At 44.0% G+C, this 20,028-nt stretch overlaps 1 protein-coding gene across 3 annotated transcripts in view; it reads left to right on the top strand.

Annotated features, from left to right (window-relative positions):
- Positions 1-20,028, top strand: part of PCDH15 (protocadherin related 15) — a gene marked incomplete at both ends in the record, with an annotated part of 282,257 nt that overhangs the window by 11,744 nt on the left and 250,485 nt on the right. For 2 of the 3 annotated variants that reach the window (XM_082286268.1, XM_082286266.1), the window contains one exon: positions 15,815-15,880. In XM_082286268.1, coding sequence (XP_082142394.1) covers positions 15,815-15,880 — 66 coding nt within the window. Of the gene's footprint in view, positions 1-15,040; positions 15,056-15,814; positions 15,881-20,028 lie in introns of all 3 variants that reach the window. The other variant, XM_082286267.1, reaches the window with a different exon arrangement.

Below are 20,028 nucleotides of genomic sequence, written 5' to 3'. Positions count from 1 at the left end.
GAGGAGAGGCTCTGCTGGGGTAATAACACTCTGAGTGCTCCAAGAAACATGGTGATACCAGTGTATTTTAAATATCCTTGAATTGTTCAGTATCCAAACTCTTTCCAAAGCTCCACATAGTCACTGACCCCATGGTTGTCTGCTAATTAAAATAGTTATGAACAAACTGCCAGGGAAAGGCAAAATGTGAATGGCTTCAGATAAACAACTGGTTTCTTCTTTATCGAGAATTAAACCTATTGTGGACCAGAATCTTGTGCCCAAACAAAACCAGCACCTAATTTTGGACTTAAAGAACATGAACAATCACACATAGAAAATAATAAAGAACTCCCAGAGCTGTGCTCAGCTGCCTTCTCACCATGCCTGTGGGTAGAATCTTTGTATAATTAAGTACTGGAGATCTGCAAAGAAAATACCTTATCTGCTTGTTCTTCCCATGTAATCAATGGCTTGGGATTTATTTCCAATTGTGCAGCTGGCTAATACAAAATTAATCAAACTCTCCATTTCAGCCAGCCTGGAGCTGGAGCAGAGGCTGAGGAGCTCTGTGTCAGGTGTGCTGCCTCTTTATCAGTGTCTGTGGGTGAGATAAAATCAAAAAATAGGGCTTCAAAAACTGAGTGGGATTAGGAGGGGAAGAGTTTGAGCATTACTGAACTCCAAGAAGACTTTAAATCCTACAGAAATACCCGTGCAATTGCTGTCTCATCTGCAGGATTATTTCCAGTGCTATCTTGGAGGGGAAAACCTTACAGAAAGGATTTGAAAGCTGCCCTGGATCCTTTTATTTCCAGCTATTAGAAATGAAACTGAGTCCAGCTTTAGGCATCACTTTTGTCCTCCTACTGATGGCCTCTGGCAGCCTGCAGGTCCAAATTATTCATGTATTTTTATAAATTACATTAAGAAAAAACACCTTTTTTTTTTATGCTGCCCATCCTTGCTGATGGAAGACTTCCCTAGATGTGCACCTGGATTAAGCTAACCTAGCAAGGACACCTCCTAATCCTGTGCTTTCCAGGCAGGTGCTGCTTGGAGAAGGGTTTTATGTGTCCTTAGGTCTTTGGAAGGATCACTGATAGGCAGAGGATGAGATTACTTTGGCATTTCCCATTTTCCAAAGGAGCCAAAGCACTGAGCAGAGCTGTGTCCTTACAAGGACAGATGATCAGTCTTAATTTCTCCCAGCAAATATCCTCCTTTTAATTATGTTTTTATTATTATTTTTAATTGTTTTAAAAAATTTTTGATTGTCTTTGCAACTAGGAGCTGAATTACATTTTACGTTGATTTACATGGGTAAAATAAAATTAATGTACAGAGGTAGACAGACACAAAATGCAAGTTCAGCTTCTTGCCAGAACAAGGAGCAGAATTTATGATATTTTTCTGCTATTTCAGAGAGTCATTGAGGCTGGAAAAGCCCTCTCAGATCACAGAGTCCAAGCTGTGCCCGATGCCCACCTTGTCCCCAGCCCAGAGCACTGAGTGCCACCTCCAGCCCTTCCTTGGTCACCTCCAGGGATAGAGACTCCACTGCTGCCTTGTAGGGAATAACATTTTTTCCATGCCTTCAACTCTCCCAAGAGTGGTGCCAGAGAGAGATTTTGATGGTAATCAGGATGTCCTGTAAGGTGTTTATTTTTGAAAGTGTTTTCTAAGGAGGTAAAAATGGAGAAGTAAATATTTTCAGGCTTTGGAGTCAATATTGCAAGGGATATGAAATGTCTTTTCCAATGTAGCAGAAATCCAGCGACTCTCTCCTTGCAATTTATCAGCTGGTTGATGATAAAGGTTTCAGACAGCAGATGAACCATGCTTAGACTTAATTTCCATGATGTTATCAAAGAAAAAATAAGCCAGAAAAAAATCATCCTGACTAAAGTTTCTGGAAGGAGTCTTTTAGTGTTTAGAGTCTGGAGAGTCCACACAGCAGCATCCTTGATAGGGCAAGGGGGAATGGCTTCTCACTGCCAGAGGGCAGGGTTAGGTGGGATATTGGGAAGGAGTTGTTCCCTGGGAGGGTGCGCAGGACCCTGGATCCCTGGCAGTCTCCAAGGCCAGGCTGGAGCAACCTGGGATAGTGGAAGGTGTCCCTGCCCGTGGGACTGGATGGGCTTTAAGGTCCCTTCCTGCCCAAACCAGTCCGGGATTCCATGATCAGCATCTCTGATTTTAACATCCCTTTTTTGGGAATCCTCTCTGGATGGATGCTTGGAACCGCTGTGAGCTGAAAGGTGCTGAGTCCAACAGTCCTTTGTTCCATCCCATAATTCCTCCCTCACAGCGTTGCTTTCCAGAGGAGATACCTGTAAACCTTCCATCCATTAAAAGAAACCCTAAATTGCTTCAAAGGCAATCAAAGGCTGTCACATTTTGCAATTTCCAGACCATTTTGGATTAACAGGGCCCAAACTTTCCGAAGACAAGGATAAGGAGATTGTGGCAGGAGTAACAGAGGATGCCAGGATGTTCTTCCACCTCAGGCTGTGGTTTGCTTATTAAATAAATACTTAAAACCAAAAGAGGTTTAAGTTCCCCCTTCATGTTTTTCACCAGAAGGTTTTCCTAAAACAAATTTTGAAGAAAATACTGACTTTGCATTTTCCCTTTCTCTTTCTCATCCTGCTTTTTATTAATTTGAGTGGGGTTTGTTTTTTTGGTTTTTTTTTTTTTTCAGACTGGGAGATATTTTGTAAATTGACCTGAAAACATGAATGATAAGCTGTGAGACAGGAAGCCAAAGCACATCTCCTGTAACGCATTGTAGACCAGGACCAATTTTAATTATAAAACCAAGACAGCCTTGGTTTTTGCTCAACAAATTAGGTCTCCGAAGTGTGCAGCTCACCACAAATAACTCTCTGTAGCTCTCCAGCACTGAAGCCCTCATTGCTTTCCTAATTAACTGAGGCTGTTTGGACACAGGCTGGCTCTAGGATGGTCAGCAAGCAGCTCAGGCTCCAATTATCGAGCCCATTGGACCATAGTTTGTTAACAGGCACTTCCAAGGGTGACACCTCCTGTGAAGTCTCCTTACTCCACGTTTTTCACGGATGGGGGACATGCAAATGGCTGGGCCTCAGGAGCTGCACAATGTCTTAGGTGCCTTCACCTTTCCTGAGGGGGAAAAGGACCTGTGGCTTTGGAGCCTGTTTTCCTCTCACACCTTTATGCCCAGGCTGGGAGGGCAGCACTTCCCAGGTCCTTGCCTGAGTAACTTTGCCATGCCTGAGTTTGTGTCAGCACCCTCTGTGCAAAATGAGGGAACTTTATGAAGCCACAGGAACTCCGTTGGAAGTAGGAAGTTCATTCCATGCCATTTCCTGGGTTCTGCCACTGCATGTCTGCCTGGAAATGGGCTTAAAACCAAAATTTTGGCCCTTTTGGGGCTTTTCTGATTGCTAATGTTGGATACTTAAAATCTAGAAGCCTTTCCAAAGCGCAGCACCCTGTCTTAGCTCAGGACAGTGCTCAGTGGGAATTAAATCATGGTTTAGTTAAGACCCAGTACCAAGGTCCAGCCTTTCAACATCCAGGTGAGTCCTCAGTGGTGCAGATGGTTGTTCCTGCAGGGATGGATGGAGAATTCTCTGCTTTCAGGTGGATAATTCAGGGCAGTCCCATGATGGTAGGACGTGTTCCTCCAGAACAGGGCTGCATTTTGGGGAAAAGAGGGAGGAAATAGTGTTGTTGTAATTAAGATGCACTTGTGAAAATCCGCTTGTCTGGGTGTGTCTAGCAGAGTCTGAGGGAGCATTTGAGGAGCTGAGGGAACTGAGTGTCTTTTAAGACAAGGGGATGTCTTGGAATGGCAAAGCCACACCCTCACCTTCTGCCACTGCTGCTGGAGGTCCTGATTAAATTACAGGAAGATGTTGATCAACATTGCCTTCATTAGAGATGTCAGGAGAGAGCTATTTACAGGCACAATATGTAAATCTCCCCACAGTGGTGGTTAATTCCCTGGAACACAAACAGTCTGAGGAGTGGCAGCTTAATTAGTGCCTGTTTTCCTGGGTTACCTGCTGGAAAGGCACCAAGGGGAAGGTTCTGGAATTACGGGAATATTTATGGCTTGGGAGAGGTGACTTCAGAGGAGCAAAATTGTTCTACCAGACACTGATACCTTGATTCATTTTTTTGAATGACATGTGGACGTTGCTGATTTTTAGGTTGGGGGTGGGGTTAGAATCTTAAAACCCCAAAGCTGGAGGTTTCATGTCTGTGTAACACTTTTCTACCCTGATTTACAAAGTGCTGCTTTTTAAAGGAAGTTACTGAAATCACAGCCTCAAAAATACATTCAATGGTATTCACATGGTATTGAAATATTCTAAAATTTGACATCTGGTTTTACAAGGAATCATATTCCTGTGTGTATCTCAAAGTTCCATGAAGGTTTTTTCCCTAAAATTAGTTTAAAAGTTACTTTTAATGCTTCTTTCTCTCACCTCAGCTCATCTCCATCAGTTCTGTGGACACAGACTGAGGTTTTTCTGTGCCTGTTGAGGACATATAAAAGTCTGGACTGAAATAGGAGAAACTCTTCAGGACAAGATGAGAAGCCTGATTATTAAATATGATTTTAAACCTCAACATTTAACCTGAGATTTACAACTGACAAATTTGCCCTTCAGGAACAGGACAAGGCTGAATATTATTGGCTCGCCTCAGGTTTCAGTTAATAAATGCCAATTTATTTGATTTTAAAGAAAATCCAGCAATAGGAAAGTCAGGAGTTATCTCCAACTGCTTTTTCCAAGTTGCTTTTACTACTGGTACTACAGCAGTCAAAATTGAGTTTAAAATTTGCTTATAGTACCAGGAATCAGTTGAATTTCCAGTATTAGAAATTTTTCATCCTCCTCTATGGAAGTTCCTTCTTAAATGCATCACAGGCATAACAGGGAAAATGCAATCCCAACAAATATTGAAAGTATGATGAAATTTGAATGCTGGGGTGATGCCTTAGGTTTTAACTTTCATATTTTTCAAATCCTGCACTGCCTGCTGTGTCCCTCTGAGGTTCCCTGTGCCCTCTCAGCTGCTGTTCTCTCACACTGGTCAGACAGAACAAACCTCTCCAGGTTTGCTCTCCAAGGACACCTCGATTGTCCCAGGCCCCAAAATGTGTAAACTAAAGCCTCTAAAGGGGGAGCAAACTTGGGGTAATTACATCATGAACTGAGGTTATAATTGGAGAATTAACCCTGATATGCAAATGGACCAAACTCAGAAAAGGGTGAAAAACCCCTGACCCAGGGTCCATCTTGGGTGGAGCCTCTGGAGTGCCCAGGGTGTGCCTTTGAAGGCCCTTCAGATAAATACCTGCTTTTATTCTCTTATTCTTGTCTGGCCTCTGTTTTTAGGTGGCCACCTCAAGGCATCAGGGCACGTAGGAATGGTTAAAAGGAGGTTTAATCAACTTTTGAAAGCACTTCTGAAGATATTGCGGCTTTTCTTGACTCATCCAGTGCTTTTTAATGGTCTTAAAAATGACTTTTGGTAATGGTAATTTTAGCTGCTGCTTGGCATAGTATCATATTTTTATGTGCTTTACAGTGTTTTCAGGCACAAGTATGATTTTAAAGACTCCTGTCGACTCCAAAACTGCTTGTAAAATGGGGAGTTATTTCAATCTAAAAGCACATTGCCTGAAAGAGGGATGGCTTGGCATTCTTCTCGAGCTGTAAAAATAAAATGGCAATGCACAGCACTTGCAGGGCAATTTGTGCATCGCAAACCCTTTAGAAATACTGTATCTGTATATAAAGTAAAGAAAAAAAGGTGGAAGAATGGCAGAATAAAGCCACAAAATAAATTGGCTGATTGGGCTGCGTGTTCTGAAATGGAACGGGAGCTTTTCATAATGGTCTTTATTTGCTTTTTGTCCTTTTGGTACTGGTTTGTCTCCCAGCCTCGCTTCTTGTCCAGTTCAAACCAACCGACCCCAAACTCACCTGTCTCTCTCGCCTTGGAATTCCTGAGCTCCACATTTTAGAGCAGGGCTTAACTCTGATCAAAGCACACAAAGTCTGGAGGTTTAAGCAGGATCTCAAAGGGGTCTGAATCAAACTCAGGTTCGCTGGAGTGCCTTCCCAGATTCTCCAATTAGGGATTTCTCTCAGGAAGAGCTGAAAATAGCCCGTGAAAGCCCTTCTTATGCCGTTTTCAATGCAGAGCCATGGCAGCACAAGCCAGCTAATGTAAAGGTTATGCCAAGCTCCTCCGAAATTGCCCAGCTGTGGAGCTGAATGCCCACACAGGAAACAAGGCGGGGCATTTTCCCCTGCCATGGGGTTGCTTAGTTACTCCGTTTAAATGTATGGCTCTATGTGGCTCTTTATGAGGACCCTCAGTCTGTAAATCGAGTTTTAGACGCTCTTTCATGGCTGTGTTTTTCCCCCTGAGTGCTCCCTGCTGAATGGAATTGGAGGTAAGGACAAAGGACAGCTTCCTTCAGGAAGCATTTTGGAGAACCAAGTGCAGCTGGAACAGAAATACCTGTTCAGGCAGAGAGAAATGTGAGGTGCTTTAACAGCCTGCAAGGATTTCACTCCTTGCCTCTTCAATTTGGAAAGGCCACTCTCACTTTCCCAGGGATCGCCAGCTCCCAGGAGCTTTGCTGGGGCTTTCAATCCATAAAAGCTCCCACGCTGGAGGTTTTAGCATTGACATGCTGGGGTTGTGAACAGTGGAGGTCTCTTGAATTGGGCTCTCTCAGCAGCTTGTGCCCTTACCAGCCACCTCAGGGTCACAACTGCCCTCGTGGCATTCGTTGTGCTGGCAGGGTTTTAGTGAATCAGTGCAGGTGTTCTGGCCTTGTGCCATCCTGGATCTTGTGTGTACCACACACACAAACACTCTCTTTAATTTCCAAATCAAGTGTCCATTTCCTTGTTAATAACTTAATTCCTTATTTAAAATGGCCACAGTATTATCAGTGAGTCAGCCTTGAGGACGGGACTTGGTGATTCTCACTTTGTATCTCCAAGACTTCTGTAAAAGTTTTTGATGGGCTTAACCATGTGGAGGAAATGGGGAGAAAAGGCTTTGAATACTTTAAAATCACTGAATGGTCTGGGTTGGAAGGGACATTAAAGATCCAAAATTCCACCCCCTGCCATGGGCAGGGACACCTTCCACTGTCCCAGGCTGCTCCAAGCCCCAATGTCCAGCCTGGCCTTGGGCACTGCCAGGGATCCAGGGGCAGCCCCAGCTGCTCTGGGCACCCTGTGCCAGGGCCTGCCCACCCTCCCAGGGAACAATTCCTTTCCAATATCCCATCTAAATTCCCCCTCTGTCAGTCTGAGCCCATTCCCCCTTGTCCTGGCACTCCAGTTCCTGCTGCAGGGTCCCTCTCCAGCTTCCCTGTAGCCCCTGAGATCCTAGAAGGTGCTGTGAGATCTCCACACAACCTTCTCTTCTCCTGGCTCAGCAGCCTCAGCCCCTCGTCATCTCTGACTCTCCAAACCCTCTTTCACAAGCTCTTCTTTTCTTCCCCTCTCCACGATGCAAAGGGTCGTGGTTGAAGAAAAGAGTATCCATGAAATTAAGACTGCTGAATGCTGAGAGTTGGCTTTGTTTAATTCTCTCTAGAGCTAAATTAAAATTTTTTTAAATTTTTAAAACTTTTTTAAAATTAAAATGTTTATAAACACAGAGGGGAAGAAACAAAACATAAGAGATCCAGAATTTTTGCTCCTCTCTAGGCCCTAGAAAAGTTCCCTCTGTTTTTTTTCAAACTCTGCTCCCACTCTTTGGAAAATAATTTGGACTTGCTTGCTGGGTCAGGCTTTTTGTGGTAGCAGACAAGTTGTCATTTCCTCGTTCCCACAGAGGTTTTCTCCATGTTGGCTGTTGAGCCATCCAAGGTTTTTTCTTTCACAGGCATATCAAAGAAAGTGGCTTTAGTGGCTCCTTGAAGACTTTTCCATTTTACTATTTGTCTTATTGACAGCACACAGTCACTGAAGTGGAGCAGACCCCCGAACTCTCTATAAATTCTTGTTTGCTGCAGTATTTGGGGATGATAAAGTGGTTTATTGGAGACATAGAGGGAATGGAGGGTCGGTAGGGAATGGTTCGGTGCTGCTTCTTCCTGCACGATGATGGGATGGTAGCACATGAGCAAGCCATGACTTGTTCAATTTAATCTTGCTCCAAGATGCTGTGGATGCTGCACACTCTCATGGATTCAGGAAGAATTTGGAAAAATCAACAGAAAGACAAATTCAAGAGTTAATACTTTGTTCTTTCCTGTCTTGTGGAGCAGCCCTAGGAAGTAAGGGATTGATGCTGAGGAGCCTTCCACAACTACTGACAAGGTTTAGAGTTTGATTCTTGTTTCAGTCAAAAGTTAAGAATAAACTTTTATTCTGCCAACAAATAAAATAATTTCCTTCAGCAGTTAGAGGGTATAACTTTATTAAATGGAAAATCTTTTAAATTGGGCTGAATATCTGCTAGGAACTGAGTCAGGGGTTTGAAATTGCCCATTGCACTCCCTGTGATGGTTTAAATAAAAACAAGCAGAACAATTTATCTGACTAAATAAAAGCAAACTTGAATATAAGATAAATAATGAAATAACTCAGAGTAATGATTGAGTGTTTCTGCAGCAGCTGGAAGAAGAGTTGGTGATTAGCATATGGAAGTGGAATTTTTTTCCAAGTTTTATTTCAGGAGCACTTGGGAGGAGATTGCAGTTATTTCCCAGAATCGTGTCCCAGGAAGGTTCCGGCTGGCTGTTTGTTTCCCCAGGAAGGTTCAGGATACCTTTGTTTCCCCAGAAGGTTCAGGATAACTGTTTGTTTTTCCCAGGAAGGTTCAGGATAACTGTTTCCCCAGAAGGTTCAGGATTCCTTTGTTTTTCCCAGGAAGGTTCAGGATACCTTTGTTTCCCCAGGAAGGTTCAGGATAACTGTTTGTTTCCCCAGGAAGGTTCAGGATACCTTTGTTTCCCCAGGAAGGTTCAGGATAACTGTTTGTTTTTCCCAGGAAGATTCAGGCTGGCTCTTTGTTTCCCAGATGATTGTGCTGTTCTCCCTGCAGGGCTACTCACTTATTTTTTGTGTCAAAGTAGAACTCCTTCTGTCTCTAGAGGGGTAGGACTAAGTTATTGAACTTTTCCCAAAGTTGTGCTCTGTTAATAGGAAAACAAATCCCCTCTCAAGTCTTGGGGGGGACCTTTTTGTGCTTGAAGCCACTTAAATTTTTACAGCTTTGTGGGCCAAGCTGCTTTTCTTATTAAACTTTGAAGCCATGTGACTCAAAGACCAGAACAGCCCTCTCCTGACACTGCTCCCTGGCCATTCAAATGTTTTATTGAGCTGGACTTTAGGGATATAGGAAGTATGAGTGGTTATTTGGGGTTTCCAAGTGATTGTGTTTATTAAGGGGAGTATATAGGCAATTTTGGGTGGCTGTGACTCCTCTGCCTTGACTCCAGCACTGTCAGAATCTCAGTGTGGGTGAGGTGAGACCTCTCAGAAATGTGAGTGTGGGACACCTCAGAAATGTGAGTGTGGGGCCTCTGAGAAATGTGGGTGTGAGACACCTCAGAAATGTGAGTGTGGGGCTTTTCACAAAAGTTCCTGAGGAGAGATTTTCAAAAGCTGCTGCAGCCTCGTAACCTCCACACACAGTGAGTGCTATAGGAGTTCAGGTGTCTCCAGCTACTCCTTAACCTGTTGTTCATAGTGGAAGGTGTCCCTGCCCATGACAGGGGTTGGAACCAGATGATCCCAAAGGTTCCTTCCGGCCCAAACCATTCTGTGAGTCTGAGAGTCCTTCCAGTGATTGGGAGCAGGAGACAAGTGTGGAAAGTCCTGTGAAAGCCCTTTTTGGAGGAACTGGTCCCCTTGGAGGTGGCAGTCCCGTGGCAGAGGGACTGTGAAGATGCAGATGGCCTTTGGGATGGTGGGGATGAAGAGAAGAGCTCAGGAGGAGAAAGGGAGCTGCTGGAAACTGCAAACCCCCATAGCTGTGGGGCAGTGGTTGTTGGAGGGGACCTTTGGCTGTCAGGCAAACCCCAGCTTGTGTGACCATGGAGTCACAGGCTGGTCTGGGTTGGAAGAGTCCTCCAAGATCTTCCAGTTCCCCCCTGCCATGGGCAGGGCCACCTCCCACTGGAGACTCTCTCCTCTCAGGTGTCTGCAGAGCCTGTTGGCTCCCCACACTGGGAGTTTATTGTTAGCTGGTTCATTAACCTTTGTTTTAATTTTTATAGATGATTCTCTGTTCTTTTAGCTGTAAAACAGAGAGAAGTCCTTCAAGGAATAGAACTGCTGGATAGGAAGGGGATTTGAAGGTGTTTCAAAGGTGAAAGGAAGATGATCCAGCAGGTCTCTGTTGGGAATATACCTGATTGTCCAAGTTGTTGTGTTTGTCTCTGCTCAGGCTGTTTGACCTTGCTGAGCAGCTCGTCTAGGACCGTGGCTGAGCCACCTCATTAAAAATAATTAGAAATTAAAATAATGAAAATTAGCCAGAAGAAACCAAATAGAGCTGAGCCTTGACACTGTTACATGGTGAGTTTGCTAAAGAGCTTCTTACTTTGCTCCCAAGGAGAGAGGCCCTTTATTTATTCCCTCTTCTTGATTACAGGAGGGTAAAGCAGAAGCACTGTTAGGAAAAACAGAGAAGTTAACCACAGGAACAGAAATGCTTTTGCTGCAAGGCCTTAGGAAAGCCTTCAGAGCTTGTTTTATTTAGTAAGTTCTGGTTGCCTTTTCTGTAAGGAGTTTGGGGCAGGAGCGGTGCTGCCTCAGGATTCCATTTACCAGCATTGCTGCTTAAACATAAAATGCGTCATGAAAACTGCAGGGAGGGAAGCTCATTTATGGAATGCTTTTCCTTTTTTAAGAGTGTTTGATTTATCATGATTTGACTTCAAAAACTGCTCCATTACGCCTAGGAATTTCAAGGACAGCTTGTTTTTTGTTGAGAAAGTTGGAACAAAGGCATGTTCTGGTAATGCATTCTGGTAATAAACTGCAGTGTAAAATCGGAAGAGGTGAAATAATGGCCAAAAGAGTTCTACCAAGGCCCACACACTGACATGGGGCACCTTTCTGCTCTCTGGGTTTAAAATCTTGGGGAAATATTTCCTTCCTAAATCACCTTTGGGGCTGCAGTTATTCTGTGCTTGTTTAGGTTGAATAAAGCAGTCTTAGTGCTGGAATCATTTCGGTTGAGGGACATTTAAACAAAATACTGGAGAAAAAAGTTGAGACAACTGGAGCGAGTCCTGAGGAGGCCACGGAGCTGCTCCAAGGGCTGGAGCCCCTCTGCTCTGCAGCCAGCCTGGGAGAGCTGGGGGTGCTCACCTGGAGAGGAGAAGGCTCCAGGGAGAGCTCAGAGCCCCTTGCAGGGCCTAAAGGGGCTCCAGGAGAGCTGGAGAGGGACTGGGGACAAGGGGTGGAGGGCCAGGACACAGGGAATGGCTTCCCAGTGCCAGAGGGCAGGGCTGGATGGGATCTTGGGAAGGAATTGTTCCCTGGCAGGGTGGGGAGGGGCTGGGCTGGAATTCTCAGAGCAGCTGTGGCTGCCCCTGGATCCCTGGCAGTGTCCAAGGCCAGGCTGGACTGGGGCTTGGAGCAGCCTGGGACAGTGGGAGGTGTCCCTGCCCATGGCAGGGGGTGGCACTGGATGGGCTTTGAGGTCCCTTCCCACTCAAACATTCTGGGATTCTCCTGAAAACTGAGCCTCTTCCACATAACATCGCTGAGGACAATTCATGGAATCCCTTTCCCAAGGGACACTGCTCACTGGTGTTGCTCTTTAGCTCAAGGAACTTACTTTGCCCTCCTTACTAACTTCCCCAAGTGTATTTCCAGAGAGCTTCCATTTTCCTTGATTAAATAAATTCCAACTTTTGTCATCTTATGGGATAGATTCTCCATCCTCCTGACAATGGGAATAACCTTTCTCTGCACCTGGCTCAGTCCAAAGATGTTCTTTTTCATGTCCCCAGAAATTCCCACCGGCTCTGGCTGGTGCCTGATTGTACAACACAGTGCTTGAGCTTATGGTTTATTGAACTCATACTGCTGTTTATTGATTCTATTTTGTGAGGGGGAAAAAAGGTACCACCCATATATTTACAACTTACCCCTTGTCTTTAAGGTTTTTAATTCAAATTACTGTCTCTGAATTGGAAATCTGTGTCAGGCTGAAGTTTTAGATTTGTCTGTTCAGTGTATGGCGGTGGATGTGGAGCTGAGGCTGTGGCTTTGTTAGGTTTGCTCCTGCAGAAGGGAAGGGTGACGTGTCGGAAAAAGCAAAAGCAATTTGCGATTTGGCATGGTGAAATTAGGTGAAATAATCTGTAAACTCTTGTCTAGGCAAGAAAACTGTGTTTCTTCACAATTCTCTTACTGGTGCCATGTGGATAATCCACAAGTTTCCTACTCCCATCCTGCTTGGGTTTTTTTCTCCCCTAGTTCCGGCTCTTGCTCTAATCTCTTCTTTTCACTGAAATTTATCTCATGATAAATTTTCTTGCTTCACCTGCTCACACTTGCAATAAATCCTCTGCAAACTGCTGAAATTCACTGGCCAGCCCTGCCTTTTCTCTGTGACTCCTGAGATCCACATTGGAATGCTGAACATTCCTTTTAAATGCTGAACATTCCTTTTTAATTCACTATAGAATGCTTTGATTATTATTCTGGAAATTTGGATGTGTTTGATGGAAAACCAACTTTGGGAAAAGTTGTCAACATGGGAACATGTATTTGACTTGTAATTTTGATAGTTTTCTTATTGACTGTAAAATAGAAGTTGGTCTAATTTGGGTGAGCTTTTCACTGGGACACTCAGCAGGGAGAAAATATCATCAGGGAAACAAAGAAGATGGGGGAAAAGCTCATGGAGTTAAAAAAAAAATCATTAGTATTCTTTTAGTGAGATATATGCAATTTTTAGACTGAAAAATTGTCCCTGCTTTGGATTTCTATTTGTGTATTTAGTTTGGTTGTGTGTGTGGTGGTCACTGTTGAAAACAATGTTGCATGAAAGTTTTATCATTGAGCTTCTTTGCCCTTATTAACAGCTTGTTGAAGGGTCTTTCAGTTCCCCAAATCCTGAACCTCTAGAAAATGATAACACAATCTCTAGAAAAAAAGTTAGAGTTGGTTTTGTTATGGCCCTGGAATTTTTATTGTATTCAGTGGAAAAAATAAGACCGGGGGGGAAAAAAAAATCAAAGGCCATATTTCATGTAGATAATTCAAACATTTCTTATCCTCTCACACAGTGCACTCATAAGAAACTACAGTGGTATGAAAGATGTGGTTTTCCAGGTGATTTATTTGCTCTGTTAATGCCTGCAAAAGAAAAAGCTTTAAAATATAACAATAGTTAATTTAATTCTTAAAAAGGAAACAAAGAGAAAATTTTCAATTGTTATGTATCAAAGTAGACCATAGAAGAATGAAAGGAATATGGAGGGAGAGTTCATGCATTCATAATTTTATTTAGACTGTCTAGGGCACTTTGAAATGGTGAAGTGTGCACAGAGGTATTAGGTCACAGGTTGGGCTTGGTGACCTTGGAGGTCTTTTCCAACACGAATGATTCTGTGACGGCAAAGTCAGTGTGGTGGTGGATCTCTACAGGCAGTGACGTGAGGAGTGCGAGTGAGGGGCACCCACAGCAGCTCCCTCTATTTCTGAATATCTGTATGGGGGGGAGGGATCCTGCCCCTCTGGGCAGCCCTGGAGGCACCTCTGGAGTGCTGTGTCCAGCCCTGGCTGCTCAGCACAGCAGGGCCAGGGAGCTCCTGGAGCGGGGCCGGCGGAGGCTGCGCAGCTGAGGAAGGGCCTGGAGCAGCTCCGTGCCCAGCACAGGCTGAGGGAGCTGGGGCTGCTCAGGCTCAAGAGGAGCCCCAGCTGAGAGGGGCCCTCAGCCCTGGCTGTCCCTGGCTGCAGGGAGGGCTCCGAGCAGGGCCCAGGCTCTGCTCCGGGGCCCAGCAATGGCACCAGAGCACCGGGCAGGGCCTGAGCCCAGCAATTGCCCTGCCCAGGAGGCAGAACTGCTGCCCTGGGCAGTGCCCAGCCCTGAGCACATTGGCCACACAGGCTCTGGGCTCTCCTCGCTGGGGCTGTTGCAGAGCTGTGTGCACACAGTGCTGTGCTTGGGCAATTCCAGCATTATTCAGACTGTTCATATGGATGAATCTTTGGATGTTCAGATGTTTGGCCTTGCAGTTGAACTCAGCATCAGCGACACAAAGCTGCTGCTTCAGGAAATCCCAGTGATGTAGAGGTGTCCTTTAGGGGCTTCACCTAAATGGAGATCTGAGCAAATGCATCACTGTTCTCACCTCCTTTTGTAGGCCTTGTCTGTGCTGGGGTAATTTGAGGCTGTAACAAGCTGCAGTGTGGGTCCTTTGAAGTTGATGAATGTGTAATTTTTACCATAAGCTGGGAAATAGAATTTACCTCAGCTTGCTCTTGTGTTTAATTTACAGATGATTTTCTCTTGGGAAAATTTCTCTTGTTGTGTGTAAAAAAAAACCCAAAAAACCAAAACAAACCAGTAATATCTGAGTATTTATTTCCTATTTTGAATTCAGAACTTGATTAGAAGGTACCATTTAATACAAATGCAGTTTGGTTGGGCTGTGGATCAGAGAAACCTCTTAAAATCTGTAAAATCATGGGCTGCAATCTCAGGCAGTCCTGTGTGGTGGATTGGGAAGAAGAATGGTTGTCTCTTTTCTTGCTGAGTCAGTGAGGCTCTTGGAAAATGAAAAGCTCTTCCTAATGAACTTTTATTTCCATGTGCTTTAAAGGGGGTACTGGTTTTCTGCTGTTCAATGTAGAAAACCCGGCTGGTACTAAAATACAGTCATCACACGTGGTGATCATGCTTTTATGTATTTTAAGGCTACACTTATACGTTTGCTAGCTCTGCATGTACTGCTTGATATCTTTGAACCTCTCTTTTGAGTAAACCAACAAACTCTTACTTATTTTCTTTTGTTATTCTGCTCTGCTTCCATTGATGACTAAACTTTTGACTCCAGACTGGCAATATGAGGGTAAGATGGCAAAATATGACGTCCCGAACATTGCTCGTCTGCTTTTCATTTGTGTTCTCCTTAGAGTTATTAAAATTCCATTCACTAAGTAGATCCTTTTTCGTTGCAATTAAATTCAAATTATGTTTGTTTCTGTTGTGAAGCTTTAATTATGATTTATACCCTTTAATCATTCCTTTGTTATTTCTTTGGGTTAAATTACCATCTTATTCCCTGTGTCCTGACAGACACCGAGATTCCTGATGGGATCTCTAGAGCAAGACACAAACTTCATTAGGGTAGCCATCCAACTGGATTGTGGTGGAATTTGACCACAATCCTTCCCTGGGAGGGTGTGAGGCCCTGGCACAGGGTGCCCAGAGCAGCTGGGGCTGCCCCTGGATCCCTGGCAGTGTCCAAGGCCAGGCTGGACATTGGGGCTTGGAGCAGCCTGGGACAGTGGGAGGTGTCCCTGCCCATGGCAGGGGTGGCACTGGATGATTTTTAAGGCCCTTCCAACCCAAACCCTTCCATGATTCTGTGATTTGAGGGGTGTGTGTCTATGATGTGCAGTCTGAGTAAGGGATAAGCAAACAGCTCCGATTTTGATCCTTTGTGAGTGTAACTTTACTATCAGTTGTAGCTCATACCCACATCACATTGAAGGGAATACTTGCCTTCAGCATGCCAAATATGCTAACTTTAAAAAAAACCCTAACGACAAAACCCCCGAGATCCTACTTCAGCCATGAGAAATAACCCTTCTTTTCATCTTTATAGATTGCAAGTTGGCCAGAACAGGTCCTCCAGCCACAATAGTTCCCATTGACGAGGAGAGTCGCAACGGTGAGTGCCCCACAATTATTTATACAACAAATTATTTCTAACTAGTCTTTAAGGCTTTTGTTGCAAATAGACCTTCTTAATTTTTTCTTAAGTCAGTGGGATGGTAGCAGAGGACAAAGTTCTGGTCAGTCTTTGGTTTTGTTGTGTTTGGGTAAAGCTGAAATTTTACTCTGCAGCATGACAGGAGTGTTAACAATGTGGTCTTGTGGGTTTCCCATGTGGCTTTTGGAAGATTGCTTGTTGGTTTACTCTAAGTTTAAGAACATGAGCTTATGGACACCTCTGAAATGGCAGAACTTGCATGAAGTCAGAAATTTCAAAAAGAAAATGGATGTCCCTTTTTTTTAGTATTTTACTTCTCCTGTCAAGTCACAGAGTTCTTAGGTTGTTGATCTGTGGTCTGAGCATTGCATTTGTCAGAGTAATGTGATGGGATGAAGTGCTTTACCCTGTTACAATCAGCTTACTCCTGAGAGTAAGTTACTACTCTTTCCTGCTTTTTATTCTGTGTGTTTAGGGTTTTCTTTTTTTACCTTGCAAGCTGGGCCTGGTTTTGTGCCGTGTGTGGTTGCGGTTTATCAGATACGGGCACCTGAGATGGTGAACAAAGCCAGGTCATGCTGGTGGAACCCCTCTGCTGTTATTCCCGGGGGAATTCCTTGTTGGAGTTGCTCAAGGTCGGCTGGATAAATGCATTTATGGGTAAAGCCCCTCAATAAATCGTTAACACACCTGTGTGCTGAAAAGCTCTGGTTCTGGGGTGGCTGTTAAAACCAGGCTCTTTTCTCCTCCTGGGGTGGTTTTTCCTGCAGTCAGGAGTGTCCAAAAGAGGGCTACAAAGATGGTTGTGCTCTTTGAATTGGATGCGTTGGTTCTTGGCAAGCTGCTGTTGTATTCTGATGTGTTCCATTTGTGGGCTGCTCAGTTTCGGTGGAGTAACCCCCTCAGCTGAAATGGTTTCGCTGCCAGAGCTCATCTCTTGTAGCCTTTCATCCTCCCTACTCATTAGAAATAAATCTGTACTAACAGCAAGGGTGTCATCAGCATTATTTTGTCGGCGCCTTATGTTGTAGAAACTTGTAGAAGTTTCTGCTTCTCTGTTTCCCACACAAGGGGTTATAAATAAATCCAAACCAATGTTGCCATCAAAAAAACTTTGTGAAAACCTTTAGAAAGAGAGGTTGAAGTTGTGGGCTCCCCATCCCTGGAAGTGTTCAAGGCCACGCTCAAGAGGGCTTGGAGCAAACTGGTCTAGTGGGAGGTTGTCCCTGCCCAGGGCATAGGAGTTGGGATGAGATGAGCTTTGAGGTCCCTTCCAACCCAACCCAGTCTGTGATATAAAAGTTAATAAGGAATGTATGGTGTTCTACATTTCCAGTGACCGAACTTTATGTTGGGATTGCCAAGAGATGAAGAAATAAAAATCCACCTAATTCTGTTCTAATCTATACAAATATGTCTCAAGCTCGCACAAAGAGTGAAATCTCCTCCTTGTCTTAGTTCTTGCACTGCACTGTAGCTTCCAAGGGTCTGTTGTTGATGTTGGAATGGCTTTTCTGAGGCTTTGGGATCTCAAGATCTCAAAACAATGGCTGGGACATTTCATTCCATCCAGTGCATGTGGTCATTGAGTTCTGGCAGCACAATAAACAGAAAATCCTGCTCTTAAGAAACAGATACTTAGTTCCATTGTGCCATGGCACATTGAGCTCAATCATTCCTAATTCACAGGAAGTCAGAGACCAGCAAATCTCACGGAACAAAAATATTTTCCCAAATAACTGTTGCTTGTTTTCATAGTCAGGCACACAGGTACCGTGCGTGACCTTTGAAGATCTTCCTGAGATCAGCAGAGATGTTAAGATTTGACAGTTTCCCACCGTGGGATGAATATCACTTTATATCAAGTAATTTAGGTACAACAGTAAATTACGTTATGATTGTGCTCATGTGAGCAATCCTAGAAGGAATGAACTTGACCTTTCTTAAGGAATAAATGTATTATTTTATGATTTTCCCTGTGTTGAACTGAATTGGGTGATAGTATTTCAGATCGTATTAACAGCAAACCCGAATTTTCTGGATGATTTTTATAAGCAGAGAGTTATTTTCACCCATGGATTTATTTTTATTTAGTTACTGGATTTGAGACTTGGCTTTAACTTGTTTTAAAGACTGAATGAGCCTTATTCCTAGGTCAGACCTTCTCATTGCCACTGTACTCCACATTTTTGGAGGCCTCCATGTGGAGCCACCTGTGCTTTTTCCCTTCAGAGGAGCATCCTGAAATTCTCAAGGGCTTTGAATCCTTGGGCAGGGTTTTTGATGGAAAGTAGACTCTTGGGAAAGGACTTCTACAAGGCAAGATTTAAAGATTTAGAGATTAAATTAGAATTTGGAAGAGAAAGCAGAGGTTGTGGTAGAGGAAACAAGCAGACCAAAGTGAATCCCCCTAACGTGAGGATAAAGAGGATCTGGCGTCTTGGTCCTCCATCCAGAACAAAAAAATTCCACAGTTAGGAATGCTTTGTGTTCTTTCCCATCCTAGAAAAATCAGTCGATGTTGGCGTGGTTTGATTTTTTTTTGGTGGGTTTTTTTCTCCCCCCTTCCCTTATGATGGTTTGAGTGCTCTAATGAATAATGGGAGCAAATCCCAAAACCTCCTGCTCTCTTCCCTCCATGTTCCCTGGGGATGTCTCACCCAGGGAAGTGCAGCTTTCACGGCTCTGGGTGGATCAGGTGTTATTTTTATACCTTTTCACCTTCCTGCTCTCTCAGCAGCAACCTTTCATCAGCCTGACTTCCTGGGGAGGCAGAGGATGTGTGATGGCGCTCCAAATCCCCTTCCACAACGCCCTGTGGGGAGGGACTCATGGGAAAAAAAATGGGCACAAAAATGCAGGAAGCAAAGCTGTGGGGTTTTTCCCCCCTAATTCTGTTGGACCAATTTATTTTCAGTTTTATTATATGTCATGCTGGAAGAATGGACCTGATTGCTGAGGCACACTGACAATTTCCATGCTGGTCCAAACTGGTTTAACTGGGTTTTCAGAGACAATTGACAGGGATTGAAGAAAATGTCCCCAGAGGCACAAAACCTGTAGCCTCCCTCCTGAGGTGGGCTTAGGTGTGCTGATAAGGACTGGGAGTTATACTCTGAATATTCCTTACTTAATTAAATGCTCCGTGACCACCAGGGTGGGCTGGAATTGAACTAATTAGCCCTCAAGAAGGAAGGGTCCTGCTATCCCAGGCATTTTGGCTAAAGGGAGAAGTTGCTTAGTAAAATCAACTTGGAAAGTTGCTGTGCCCTGAGCACAGGAAAGGCATTCCTTAAGAGCTGTGGCTCCATGTTCATTTCCTACTTTTCCCTCCTGTTTCAGGAAGATGGGTGAATTAATGACTTGAGAGTGCTTCAGCCTTGGAGGGCTTTTCCAACCTAAATGATTCCATGATATTCTTGTATTGTCTTCACGACCATCTCACTCTTTAATTTTAAACAAAAATACTTTCACCTCTTGGTTCCTTTCATTCCAAAATCAGCTTTATGAGGGAAAGTCATCTTAGTTTTACCACTTCAAGGGATTCTGAGAACCAGCATTTCCCAAGTTTGCAGTGTATGTGTAGGTGTGGAAAGACACCGAGCTGTGATTTCGTCTTGATTTTTCTCAGTTTTCCCATAAAGGCACCTTGAGGACTCTTTACACTTTGCTTTTACTCTATTGCACTATTTTTTGCGTCATTTCTACAATGGAAACAATTCAAATTATTACTTTATATGTTGTTATCATTCCTGTGAAATGTTTCCAGGGAGAAAGTGCTTCAGTTGATTTTTAATTTAGTTCATGCCATTGTCTTTATGCCTCTCTGGCCACACGTAGATTTTTCCCACATCTTTGGACAATCTTACAGCTCCCTAAAGTGCTTATTAATGTTTTTGACCAGCTTTTGACCATCCTTTTCAAACATATCTTCACCAGCCCGGGATTTGGTTTGTCTGGCAATGGAGATGTGGTGTGGTGTGCAGATCTAAGCTAAGGTATTGCAGCCAATACATAAACCTTGGAATTAAATCTGGCCACTTGTAGGCCGAGGGTCTAGGCCCAGCCTGGCCATTCCAGCTCAGGGAGCAGTCGAGGTGGATGAT

This window comes from Coloeus monedula (assembly GCF_965178545.1).
Source record: "Coloeus monedula genome assembly, chromosome: 8".
NCBI lineage: Eukaryota > Metazoa > Chordata > Aves > Passeriformes > Corvidae > Coloeus > Coloeus monedula.
This window is presented reverse-complemented; position numbering and strand designations above follow the sequence as displayed.